At 39.2% G+C, this 12,264-nt stretch overlaps 1 protein-coding gene across 3 annotated transcripts; it reads left to right on the top strand.

Annotated features, from left to right (window-relative positions):
- The first annotated feature begins 440 nt into the window (after positions 1–440).
- LOC140795989 (uncharacterized) lies at positions 441–12,246 on the top strand. Of its 3 annotated transcripts, none has more exons than XM_073148826.1 (10): positions 441–740; positions 1,926–2,017; positions 3,129–3,196; positions 3,373–3,416; positions 5,179–5,256; positions 5,580–5,733; positions 10,697–10,864; positions 11,383–11,451; positions 11,544–11,680; positions 11,819–12,246. In XM_073148826.1, the coding sequence occupies exons 1-9, from the start codon at positions 598–600 to the stop codon at positions 11,649–11,651; spliced, it is 924 nt and encodes a 307-aa protein (XP_073004927.1). In that variant the 5' UTR covers positions 441–597; the 3' UTR covers positions 11,652–11,680; positions 11,819–12,246. The 3 variants fall into 3 exon arrangements, with proteins under 3 accessions (XP_073004927.1, XP_073004928.1, XP_073004929.1); XM_073148827.1 differs by having other exon boundaries at positions 450–740; positions 11,544–11,605; positions 11,819–12,126; XM_073148828.1 differs by lacking the exon at positions 11,383–11,451 and having other exon boundaries at positions 450–740; positions 11,819–12,126.
- The last annotated feature ends 18 nt before the right edge of the window (positions 12,247–12,264 follow it).

Below are 12,264 nucleotides of genomic sequence, written 5' to 3'. Positions count from 1 at the left end.
ACAGAACATGAATATTCTGTTTTATTAGATATTAAGTATTGAATTGAAAAATAGATGAAAGAGGCTTATATATCCATAAACTTGTATTAAAATAAATTATATTTAATTACTATACTAATATAAATATATTTATACTGAAATAAGCTTATGCTTATTGTACCAATGGCTTTATTATGTTCATTTTTTCAATTTTAACTTACATAAGAATATAAGATTTGAGAAAACTAACTGTCTAAGTGAATTCTAGTCAAATCCAACCTCAAATATATTTACTGAAATCGACTGAAATTAATTAAAATCTCATCACTTATTTATATTCTAACACATATATTTGGTGAAATTAGAAATTTTCAAAGTATGAATGAAGTTTTTTTTTTTTTCGAATAAGAATAAAGAAGAAAGAAGAAATACTAGGATTCCAGTTCCACGAATGGAAATTTATTCCCGAATTAAAGAATAAAGAAAGACCAGCAATCCAAGGAACAATCAACCCCGCTATTTTTCCGCCAACCGAGCGTCAAACTTATACGCTCTTCGTCTTCTTCCTCCTCGCATCTCTGCCGCCTCTGTTCGTCCCTCGGATAACTTATTCTCGCAATGGACGGGACGACGAGCCCTACCCCTCTCCCCATCGTAATGGTCACCAACGATGACGGGATTGACGCCTCCGGCTTGCGAGCCCTCGTTGATCTCCTCGTCGCCTCCGGCCGCTATCGCGTCCTCGTCTGCGCCCCCGATTCGTGAGTTATCTCATTCATCTTGTTTTCTCTATTTCTTCTCTTCATCCCACTTATTTTTATGGGTTGTTTACATAATTGCCGAAGTTTCAAAATATCATATTATCATAATTGCCATTAAAATCTTTTGACTTTTTCAGAATTGCCATTATGGATAAATTTTAACATAATACTCTTAAGAGATTATTGTTAAAGTTAACAAGCACATGTAAATGTAAATGGCTAAAATATCCTTCTTTCTGAAAGGTTAGAGGTAAAATATTTACCAACAATTTTTACCTTATATAAAAGAAGATATTTTTCTTATAATATGATATTGAGTAAAGAATTGGATAGTTTTTGAACTATTTTATATTATTTATACAAAATGAATATAATTTTGCTTGTAATCATGATTAGTTAAATTTAACTAAAGGAGTACAAAGATTTCGGTGGCAATTGCGATATTTTGCAAAATATAATGGGAATTATGATATTTTAAAAGTTTACTGGCAATTATGTAAAAAATCCCTATTTTTGTTCTACCATATATATGCTTATTTTGTTGTGAGTTTTTTTAGTCCTAAATAAGATTATTGGGGATATTGGGGGATTTTGGTGTGTATTTTATTTGTTTTACTATGCTTTAGGCTAAGGTAAGCAGTTCTAGATGCGGTTAATTTATGCAATTAAGCCAGATAATATCCATCTATTCATTGTTAGAAGCCGGACAAATATTGACATGAGATATTATCGGTAATCAAAATTAAATCTTTATTGGAAGCAACTCAGCAAGCACACATTATATGTGGTATTAGTATACAATTGTACACCATACCTTATATGAAAGATTCTTCATTGTAGGATGCTAATGTATGATGTTATTACAAAATTTATGTTTAGTTGGGTAACTTAAATCTTCTTTCTGTCTGTACAAGGATCAGGTCTTGCTCCTGATATAAATACCTTTTCATTTCCTTAATTTTTTTTCAATCTAATTTTCTAGAAAGCCATGCACGATAATTTTTTTTTATATTCCAATTTCTGCTTGTAATATAATAAATCTTTTGATGTGGTATGTGTGAATTGCTAGTTAGGAAGGCTGAAAAGTTTGGCACCTTATTTTTTTTCCATTTAGAAACTCAGTAAAATGTAGTGCTGTCTAGTGTTTAATGGTATTCCTGTTGTCAATCTTCATATGATTTGCAGGGACAAGTCAGGTGTTGGTCATGGTATAACTTGGCGTTATCTGAGTGCCAAAAGTGTTGAAATTGAAGGGGCTACAGCTTTCGCAGTTTCAGGTTTATTCTGCTATCAAGTCATGTTTTCTCTGGACAATACTAAGTTGCTTCTTGGCCTATGGGTACAGATTATCTAGAAAAGTTAGATATAAAAAGACTTTCTGGTGTTCTCCAATTATTTTGTTAATCCTGTGGAAGTCTATGTCAGGTGTTATAGAGAAATGCTATACCAGTCCTTTAAGATAATTGCTGATGACATTTTATTTTTTGTGCTGAACCTTCAAAGATGTTTAAAACCAGGGTAGAAATGTAGAGAATTAAGGTAGATTCTAGTCTATTTTATAATTCTGATCTCATTAGATTGATGAAGACATTGCATGGAATGGGGCAGGATGTTTAAAGTAAAGATCTCTCTTGTGAATTTTGTGACCATTATATACTTCTTGCGATAAGTGAAACCTTTGTAGGATTGTTATCCAACCATGATGTTTATTACTTTATCCCTATTGTGGTCATCTGAAGACTTTCTAATAGCGATATTCCCTATAATCCAGACTGTATTACATGCTTTTGCTCCTGAATTTATTGAGAAAATTTTATATGTTCTCCTTTACTGCTGCTACTCCTTTTCCTTTCCTTTGCACCATATATTAGTTTATGTTTCAAATATCTGTGTTTGAAAATAAAATATAAAAATTCACTGCCCTCTAACAACTTAATATTTTATAGTAGTTGGTAAATTATCATAGCACCAGGGCAAAGGTTCTAAGTTCAAATCTTGTCAGACCATTTATCGTTTAAAAATATAAAATTCTACCCATTTAAGTCAAGCCCACTTTTTGGGCCTATCAAAATATCTCAAACCGAGAAATAACTTTTAGAGTAATTGATGAGTTTTAAATCTAATTTGTCATATTATCTCCTAACTGAAAATCTAGGGAAGAAGGTTATTGGTGACAATATAGACAATATTTTTCTACGATTTAGAAGATAAAATACAGTTAATAAGTAAATCATAGTTGCTTACGACCGAGCTACTCTAACAATTTTAAGTACTACTCCAACATGTTATTTTTTTGAATCAGTCTTGGAGCTGTCATTTGTAAGGTTAAGATTTAAATCTTTGACACGAATACCTTCACTCACTATTATCTTATTCTGTGCATTATAGGAACTCCTGCAGACTGTGTTTCTCTGGGTGTTTCTGGGAAACTATTCCATGATTTGGTTCCTGACTTGGTAAGCTCTTGATAATGTGGAAAAACCATTTGCTTTATCAACATAATCCAATTACCTGGAAGCCCCAAAAGTGGGGTTTTGCTTTGTGATTTGTGGTGTTAAGTTGCTCTCATTTCTCAAGTCTTAAAATGTAAATTACTTGACCAATTGCTTACTTAGTTTTCTTCTTGATTCAGGTAATTAGTGGCATCAACGTTGGCCACAATTGTGGATACCACATGTTAGTTATTCATCCCTTTCATTGCCTTGCTTTACTTCTAAGTAACCCCTATTTTCATGAATCATCCATCCATGAAGTACTTCTAAGCAACCCCTAGGTTACAAACTTCTGTCTGAATCTAAAAAAGAATTTCTTAGTTTAGTTCAGAGCATGAGGTTCGAATCCAATTACTTCGGTTCAAATTGAACTTATATACCATAAGTAATCTTGGGCATCACTGTTTAGCTATTCAAACTATTTTTGCAGGCTGCTGAATCATTTTTTAATTGAATTAACCTCCAATTTCTTTGCACAAATTGATCTTCCATAAGATGTTCATCTTGGCCATATACGTAGATAAAATTTGTACAACTCCACTACAAGTATTTATGTCCACAAATTTGCTATTACAAAACAATTGCACTAACAAAGCTACGTTCAGTGGTTTGACTTTTGAGTGATATATAGTATGTTTGATTGAGAATGTTAAATCCATAATTATGTATATTGATTTCAATATCAGAATTCATTGAGTGGCCTTTATGATGCTCAAATCTGTGCAACATTTTGGTCGATTCTTTGGATGTATATTCTTTGTTACCTACTTTTTATTCTGGTGCCTCCACTTTTAAACATGTGCTTATCCTTGAAAACTTATGATGCGAATCGGGTCAGGTTGGATCATATTATGAGGGCCTTGGACTCGATAGATCAAGTCTATTTGTCTTTAAATTGATTCATACTTATTTTTTATGTAAAACATTTAAGCAAGTCTAGTTATATTATGTAAACTCTTAAGGCAAATCTAGCTAAGGCAAGTAAGCCTCTAAGATAAGTCCAATTAAATTATGTAAGTCTTTAAGATAAATCTTAGTTTGAGTCATATAAACTTTTAGGGCTAGTTCTAATATGACTTATTATACCTAACCTCTATATATATAGAAGTTGGGCTCCTTTTTTTTAATAATTCAAGTATTAATAAATTATTCAGTTTAGCCAATTTATCATCGTATTTATCATAGCCATTAGATCATCTTTATTTTAGTAAGAGTAGATCGTAGCTCTAGATCCATCTAAAGCACCTAAACTCAACCACTATCTTTCTCCATTAGCCACTCTACCTTTCAGCTGTCTATCATCACCCTTAGCCATCCGTCACCCTTCCAACAACCACCACAACTTTGGATAATTACCGATCTGTCTAGTTCTGATATTCCTCCACTATTTTATTTTTAAATTTTTACCTCGATCTCGGATTCACATAAAACAAAATTCATTAGAGCCCAAACTCACAAGGCTAGTACTCATAAAAATATCATAATTTTCTTACATCCAGACTGGTCTAAATCTGATTCAAAACAACTTGTTATGCGTTTCTTCTGCATGTGCGTCATTCAACTTATCTTTTTTAATTATATAGACATGTTATCCAAGTCTCCAAGATGCTAAAAACATTCTTAACATATGCTTTTAAAGTTAATGGTTTTGGATTGGCTTGACGAAAGGATGATATTCGACTTTCCTTAACTACCATCTTGGATCTGTTCATATACAACGCTTCACAAAATAGATATGCTTTTAGGTGGTTAATGGAGCTCAATTTCAATTCTCGATATCAGCATTCCATTAAGATGGCTGTCAGTTGATCACAGTCTTTCTTCTTTTCTTTTAGATTTAATTAGTTAATTGCAGTCGATCAGGAAAGACAATTCAGTTTTATCAACAATAAGTACATTTTGACGTTCTATAGAATGGTGAGCAGCTTTTTTTTGTTCATATGCAGTGTTTACTCTGGGACAGTGGCTGGTGCTAGGGAGGCATTCTTGCATGGTATACCTGCTTTAGCTATATCATACAAGTGGTGAGTGAGATTCTTAGTCATTCATTCTTTCATTTCTAATCCTATTCCATATTCACGGAAGTATTATGTTGAAGGGATTGCACTTTCTTATTCTTGTATAGAACTTGAAACTTTTGCCAGCCTGTTAGTTTCTTTATTTTGGTTAACGAAGTCCATTTTGTTGTTTATACTTATTAACATATTTATGCTCAACCTGATACAACATTCTTGGTGCTCTCCGCTATTTATTCTAGTAAAACAGTTCTTATTTCTCAGGAATGTCCTAATTGAGTTACCTTTTGTAGCAAGTGATGCAATCCCACATTTCCACTACATATTTGCAGGGTAGGAGATAAGAGCAGCATTAATGACCTCAAACTAGCTGCAGAGGTTTGCTTGCCTCTAATAGATTTCATCTTTGTCAAGTTGAAAAGTAAGAGTTATCTTGAAGGATCATTCTTGAACATAGATGTACCAACTGATGTTGCATATCACAAGGTAACTCTCAGTCTAATAGAACTGTACTCCCAATTGTGTGTAACTTTTGTTTTCTTTATTCCTTCCTGTAACGTTATTAGGCTTGACCCTAGATTGGGTTGAGGGAGAAGAGAGAAGGAAAAGAGAAGAGTTGGGAGAAAAATGTTTTATATTTTCCTCATGATGAAAGAGAGGGCAAGGCCCTATTTATACAAGGTCATGATAAAATAAGATAAATGAATAAATATAAATCTAATAACTCTAATACCCCTCCTCAAACTCAAGGTGGATCATAAACCGAGAGTTTGCTGACTAAATGCTCAAAACGTGGAAGAGGAAGAGACTTTGTGAAGAAGTCGGCAATCTGCTCCTTAGTGCTGAGGCGATGGAGCGAAATAATGCCAGCTCGGTACTCCTGACGAGTGTAGTGCATATCGACTTCAATGTGCTTTGTCCTCTCATGAAAAACAGGATTTTCAGTAAGCTTTTTAGCACTATCATTGTCTACATGAAGAGGAGTTGGGAGGGGTAAGGGAACACCCATATCACTAAGGAGACGACGAAGCCAAACAATCTCCTTCGTCGCCGCACACATAGCACGATAATCTGACTCAGTACTGGAGAGAGACACCACATTCTGCTTCTTACTACGCCAAGAAATTAGGGAATCTCCTAGAAAAATGTAAAAACCAGTAGTAGACTTTCGGTCAGACCTGTCACCAGCATAATCTGCATCGGAATAAGCTCGCAGAGCCAAGATGGAAGTCGATGGCATGAAAAGAGAGCGAGTGATGGTGCCACGAAGGTATCGAAGAATACGTATAAGAGCGGCATAGTGGGCAGATCGAGGAGCCTGCATGAACTGAGTAACAAGACCAACTGCATAAGAGATATCAGGTCGGGTAATGGTCAGGTAGACGAGTGCCCCAACCAACTGACGATATCTGGTCGGATCTGGAAGAAGCTGACCATCATCGGGCTGAAGCTTCACATGAAGCTCAACTGGGGTAGCAGCAGGACGAGTATCAGTGATGGTGGCACGACAAAGAATGTCTGTAATATACTTTTGTTGGGACAGTAGAAGGCCATGTGATGACTGAGCAATTTCGATACCCAAAAAGTATCGAAGAGAACCGAGATCCTTCATCTCAAACTGATGCTGAAGATGTTGTTGGAGAGAGCGAATACCGGCCGAGTCATCTCCAGTGATAATCATATCATCGACATACAAAAGAAGGAGGACCCGACCCTGAGTAGAAGAGCGCAAAAACAGAGATGGCTCAGATGGGCTCTCCTGAAATCCGTAAGCTGTGAGAACACTGCGAAATCGATCAAACCAAGCACGAGGGGCCTGCTTGAGCCCATAGATAGCTCGGCGCAGTCGACAGATGTGACCTAGAGGAAGAGGGAAACCAGGTGGAGGATCCATATATACCTCCTCATCAAGAAGACTATAAAAAAACGCATTCTTCACGTCCATCTGATGTAAAGGCCACTGACGACTAGAAGCAACAACAAGAAGAGTGCGGACAGAAGTCATCCGGGCAACTGGAGCAAAGGTCTCCTCATAGTCTATCCCGTACTCTTGAGTAAAGCCTCGAGCAACGAGACGAGTTTTGTACCTAGCTATAGATCCATCAGGTCGATACTTGACCTTGAAGATCCATTTACAGCTGATAGGCACAATGTCTGGTGGGTGAGGGACAACATCCCAAGTATGCATCTGCTGAAGGGCCTGAAGCTCATCTGCCATGGCCTGCTGCCACTCTGGAACCCGGACGGCCTCACGATAGGATTTGGGCTGAGGGGTGGAGTGGATGGCTGCAAGAAAAGTGTGAAACTGGGGGGAGTATGTAGCGGAAGACATCATAAATCCATACCAGTCAGGAGGGCGATGCTCACGCTCTGGATAGCGACGAGCGGGTGCGGGAGCCGTCACAGTAGAGGATGGGACGATCGGAGGGATACTACCGGTAGAGAAAGGCTCAGCTGTAGGAGGGGGACACGGCCTGCGAGTGTAGAAGTATGGGAAGGTCGTCATGGGAGGGGGGTACTCCTCTAGAAGAGGTGGAACCTCAGTGAGAGAGCGGTCTGGAGAAGCAGATGGAAGTGATAGTAAAGGGGTGTCGATGGGTAGAGTATCAGACAAGTGGGGGGCAGATGGTGGGGCTGAGGTAGGGATATCCGAGGGGACGGAGGATAGGATAGGTGTAGAGAGATCCAGAAATGATAAGTCCGAAGGAGCCAAAGTGTCGGAGGTGAAGAAGGGTATCTCTTCCAGAAAAGTGACATGGCGTGATATCCTAAGACGACGAGCATAAGTGTCATAACAACGATAACCTTTATGCTCAGGATTATATCCTAGAAAGATGCATTTAGCTGCTCGAGGGGATAACTTGTTACGTTCACCGGGAGGAAGAAGAACAAAGCACGTGCACCCAAAGATACGCAGATGACCATAGGATGGTGAAGTGCCATGGAGACGCTCGTACGGGGTCACACCATCAAAGACTGAAGATGGAGTTCGATTGATTAGATAGAGAGCAGTAAGAAGAGCCTCAGCCCAATAAGAACGAGGAACAGAAGCCTCAAAGAGAAGAGCACGAGTGGTCTCAAGAAGATGACGATGCTTTCGTTCGGCAACACCATTTTGAGCAGGGGTATAGGGACACGACTGCTGAGGTAGGGTGCCGGCAGAAGCATGAATAGAACGAAATTCAGAGGAAAGGTACTCCCGAGCACCGTCAGATCGAAAAATTTTAATGGATCGACCGAACTGGGTACGAACCATGGAAGAGAAATCACGATAGATTTGACATACCTCAGAGCGCTGACGCATGAGGTAAACCCAAGTGAAACGAGAGAAATCATCAATGAAACACACATAGTAGAGGAAACCAAGACCCGAAGACAACGGAGCTGGGCCCCAAATATCAGAGTGCACAATGTGAAACGGGGAATCAGAGATATTTGCACTAAGAGGGAAAGGAAGGGCCCGGTGTTTTGCCAACCTGCAGCCAGTACAAGGGGACAAACAAGAAAAATGACTATTGCCTAAGCATCCAGACCGGGACAAGGTCTTGAGACGCTGACTCGATACATGACCTAGACGCCGATGCCACAGGTCTGAAGGAGGGAGAGGAGTGACTGGACAAGCACTGGGGCGAGGTGATGGCAAATGAAGCTGATCCAGGTAGTAAAGCCCGTGGATCCGACTACCGATCCCGATCTTCTGGCCTGTAGACGGGTCCTGCACAACACAAGAAGTAGAAGAGAAGGATACAGTATAACCAGAGTCAGAAAGCTGAGTAATAGAAATAAGACTCATAGTTAGGCCAGGAACAAGCCAAACATCAGATAAAGTAAGACGACTCGTGGGATCCGTGGTAGGGATAATGTAGCCAATGTGAGAGATGGGATAATGGGTCCCATCAGCTGTGTGAACATGAGGAAGGGTCATAGGGGCAGGCGTGAGGCTAGTAAAGATGGAAGAGTCACCAGTCATATGATGTGATGCGTCAGAATCAAAAATCCAGGGTTTGGTCATACCAGAAATAGCAGAGGCAGAAGTAGAAGCACCAGTGAAGCTGAAAGCTCCATGAATGAGTTGTTGAATCTGTTGGAGTTGCGCACTGCTGAAGGTGGGATTGCTGGAGTGATCAGATGAGCTCGTGCTTGGTACAGCGATCGAGGAAGCCAAGTGGCGACTTTTGTCCTTGCTTGACCCCCCCTTGCCAGAACGGGGAACAAGCTCAGGATGAAGTCGATAACAGCGAGCGGCAGATGACCAGGACGACCGCAATGAGTACACATGGGACGCGATGAGTGATGATCTCGTCCAGGCACATGAGAGACGCGACCAGCAGTCGAAATATCAGGCGTGACTGATATAGGAGCAGGAGCAGCACCAAGCACACTCTCTATGACAACAGACGACGGTATAGAGGTGACCTGCTGAGAGGGTAAAAGATGCTGCCTAAGCTCCTCAGCCTGTAGCTCAGCTATGACACTGTCCAAGCTCGGGAGAGTGGAGCGATGCAACAGATGCCGAGTCAAATCTCCAAATTCCGGACGAAGGGCATTTAGGAAATCTATCAGATGATCCTCGTCACGGTGGCACCGAGCAGACATCGAGTCAGAGGGACAGAAAGTAGGCTCCATTGAGGTAAGCTCACGCCATATGTCAGTCATGCGGGCGTAAAAGTCCTGAATAGAGAGCTGACCCTGTCTGACCTCCTGAGCCTCGCGACGGAGCTGAAAGCGACGCATCAGACTCGACTGAACAAATCGGCGACTAAGATGGGCCCATATGGCCTGAGCAGAAGACAAGGTCTGAAGCTGAGGTCGAAACGATCGATCAACCTGCAAGATGAGGTAGGTGCAAACCTCCATGTCACGCAGGGCCCACTCATCATACTTCAGAGACGGAACCTCCAACTGAATAGCCTTGGGTGTATCAGATTCAGTAGAAGCCACAGTGGTGGCCTGGATGATAGTGTGAGGGGGAGCTCTCAAGATTGAAAATGGTGAAAGAAGGAAGAAGAAGAAGACACAATCGAAGAGGGAGATGGAGAGGGACTGTTGGAGAATGAGAGATCCAACAAGTGTCTCTAGAGATCGTGATTGCTCTGATACCACGTTATTAGGCTTGACCCTAGATTGGGTTGAGGGAGAAGAGAGAAGGAGAAGAGAAGAGTTGGGAGAAAAATGTTTTGTATTTTCCTCATGATGAAAGAGAGGGCAAGGCCCTATTTATACAAGGTCATGATAAAATAAGATAAATGAATAAATATAAATCTAATAACTCTAATACTTCCCTTAGATGTTTGAGTATATGTGCTTCCCTGTTAGGTGCAACTGGTTTTGTATGAGGATTCTATGATGTGCTGAATACTGGTCATTGCAAATATTTTATCTTTAGTGTAAATTGATATAAAATTCTGAGTGTTTCTATATTTCTTTCTTGTCCTCTGTGTGCCAGTAGGGATTTAAGATCACTAAGCAGGGAAAATACAATAAAAGTATTGGTTGGGAGCAAACAGATTCAAGCTTGCCTGCAGTAGATACGTATCAGAAAACAAATATCGATGTTGACATGGAAAAGAACAGCTCTTCATCTGTATCAGAGAATCAATTATTGTTCAAAAGAGTGGTATTTCCATCTCACTTTTAATCTATATTGTTCTGAAACCCTCTTTGTTTACGTATATGAAATACATTACGAATAAACATTTTTCTTGTTTTTCCATTTCTTGGAAAATAGTGGTTTTCCATGATATTCATAGTTCTATACTCTGCAATATGGTGAGTCTTCATTGGCAAATTGTTGTCTTGCCAATATATTTCTTTATCCAAAGTATATGTCGAGAATGCCTCTATTTACTAAGAAAGCTGCCCTGCACTGCCCATTAACAAGTCAAATTTTCTAGGCAAAGAAACCATCATTGTTTCTCAATTTTTGTAGTTGTTATGTACTAATCTACTATAATCATGATAATCATCTGGCTTGGTGGCGTTAGACTAGCAGAGAATATAATGATCCTTTAGCACAACATGCAGATGCTTAATATATGTAGGTGATTTACTGGCTGTCTTCAAATGCTTTCCTTTTAAATTTGAAATATGAGTGAAATAGATCCTTTAATGCGCTCTTTGCTACACATCTAGTAGAGGGTGAAGAGAAGCAGCGAAGAAGAAGAGGAAGAAGACACGGATCATAAAGCCCTCCTAGAAGGATATGTCAGTTTGTTTTAAAATTGTCAGACTACTCTATTGTTTTCCTTTCCAGTTTTGGCTATTTCCTAAATTTGGATGTTTCATAATTCTTGCAGGTCGCGGTTACCCCTCTTGGTGCCCTCTCTCATACAGAAGATGCTATACCCTATTTCAAAAGGTTGTTGGTCCGATTGGCTGATCATTCCTCTTCATCCTCCTCATAAAATGTCCACTGTTCCCTTCAACAGTCGAGGTTAATTGGTGTCATTGGCATTTATTCTTGCACAAAATTCTTAGGAATTGTCCGATGATCTGCTATTTCTACTTCTGCTCTAATTCGTATATTGATGCTCATTGGCATGATTCTCTTACCGTAATAATTTCTTTGCAGGAACCTCTGCAGTATGCAAGATAGTGCAATTGCCATCAAATAAATTTGTTCGTAAAGCTGCGAAATTTACATTGTAATTTTCTATTGCCGCGTGGGAGTTGTTCTTCAGGCTTGCTCATCCTGACGGATTAACCAGCAATTTTACAATTCATTAATATAAAATGAAATGGTGCGACTGTCATATCTGTAAGTTGTTGTATCTTGAATAAAGATTGTTGGTGGTAAATACTTCTAACCACTACTGTTGTCTCAGACATATTAAGCAGCTTTGACTTGGGAGGCTCTAATTTTGATCAAACATTTCTGTTCACAGCTTGATACAGGGCCTTTTCATCTTGATGATCTGTACAATTTAAGTATCTGATATTTAACTGAAAATTATTGGCATATATTATCTGGTTCGCATGAATATCGTACTTTGAATCTCATTCATATTCTTGTTCTTA

This window comes from Typha latifolia, chromosome 10 (genome assembly GCF_019914945.1).
Source record: "Typha latifolia isolate L0001 chromosome 10, TyphaL0001v2, whole genome shotgun sequence".
Lineage (NCBI taxonomy): Eukaryota > Viridiplantae > Streptophyta > Magnoliopsida > Poales > Typhaceae > Typha > Typha latifolia.
This window is presented reverse-complemented; position numbering and strand designations above follow the sequence as displayed.

Bases quoted from the DNA above. Each gene is read 5' to 3' on its own strand.
- LOC140795989 (XM_073148826.1), top strand. From the start codon at position 598: ATGGACGGGACGACGAGCCCTACCCCTCTCCCCATCGTAATGGTCACC. The intron at 3,197-3,372 runs GTAAGCTCTTGA...TTCTTGATTCAG, and splicing joins ATGATTTGGTTCCTGACTTG to GTAATTAGTGGCATCAACGT. The intron at 5,257-5,579 runs GTGAGTGAGATT...ACATATTTGCAG, and splicing joins TTAGCTATATCATACAAGTG to GGTAGGAGATAAGAGCAGCA.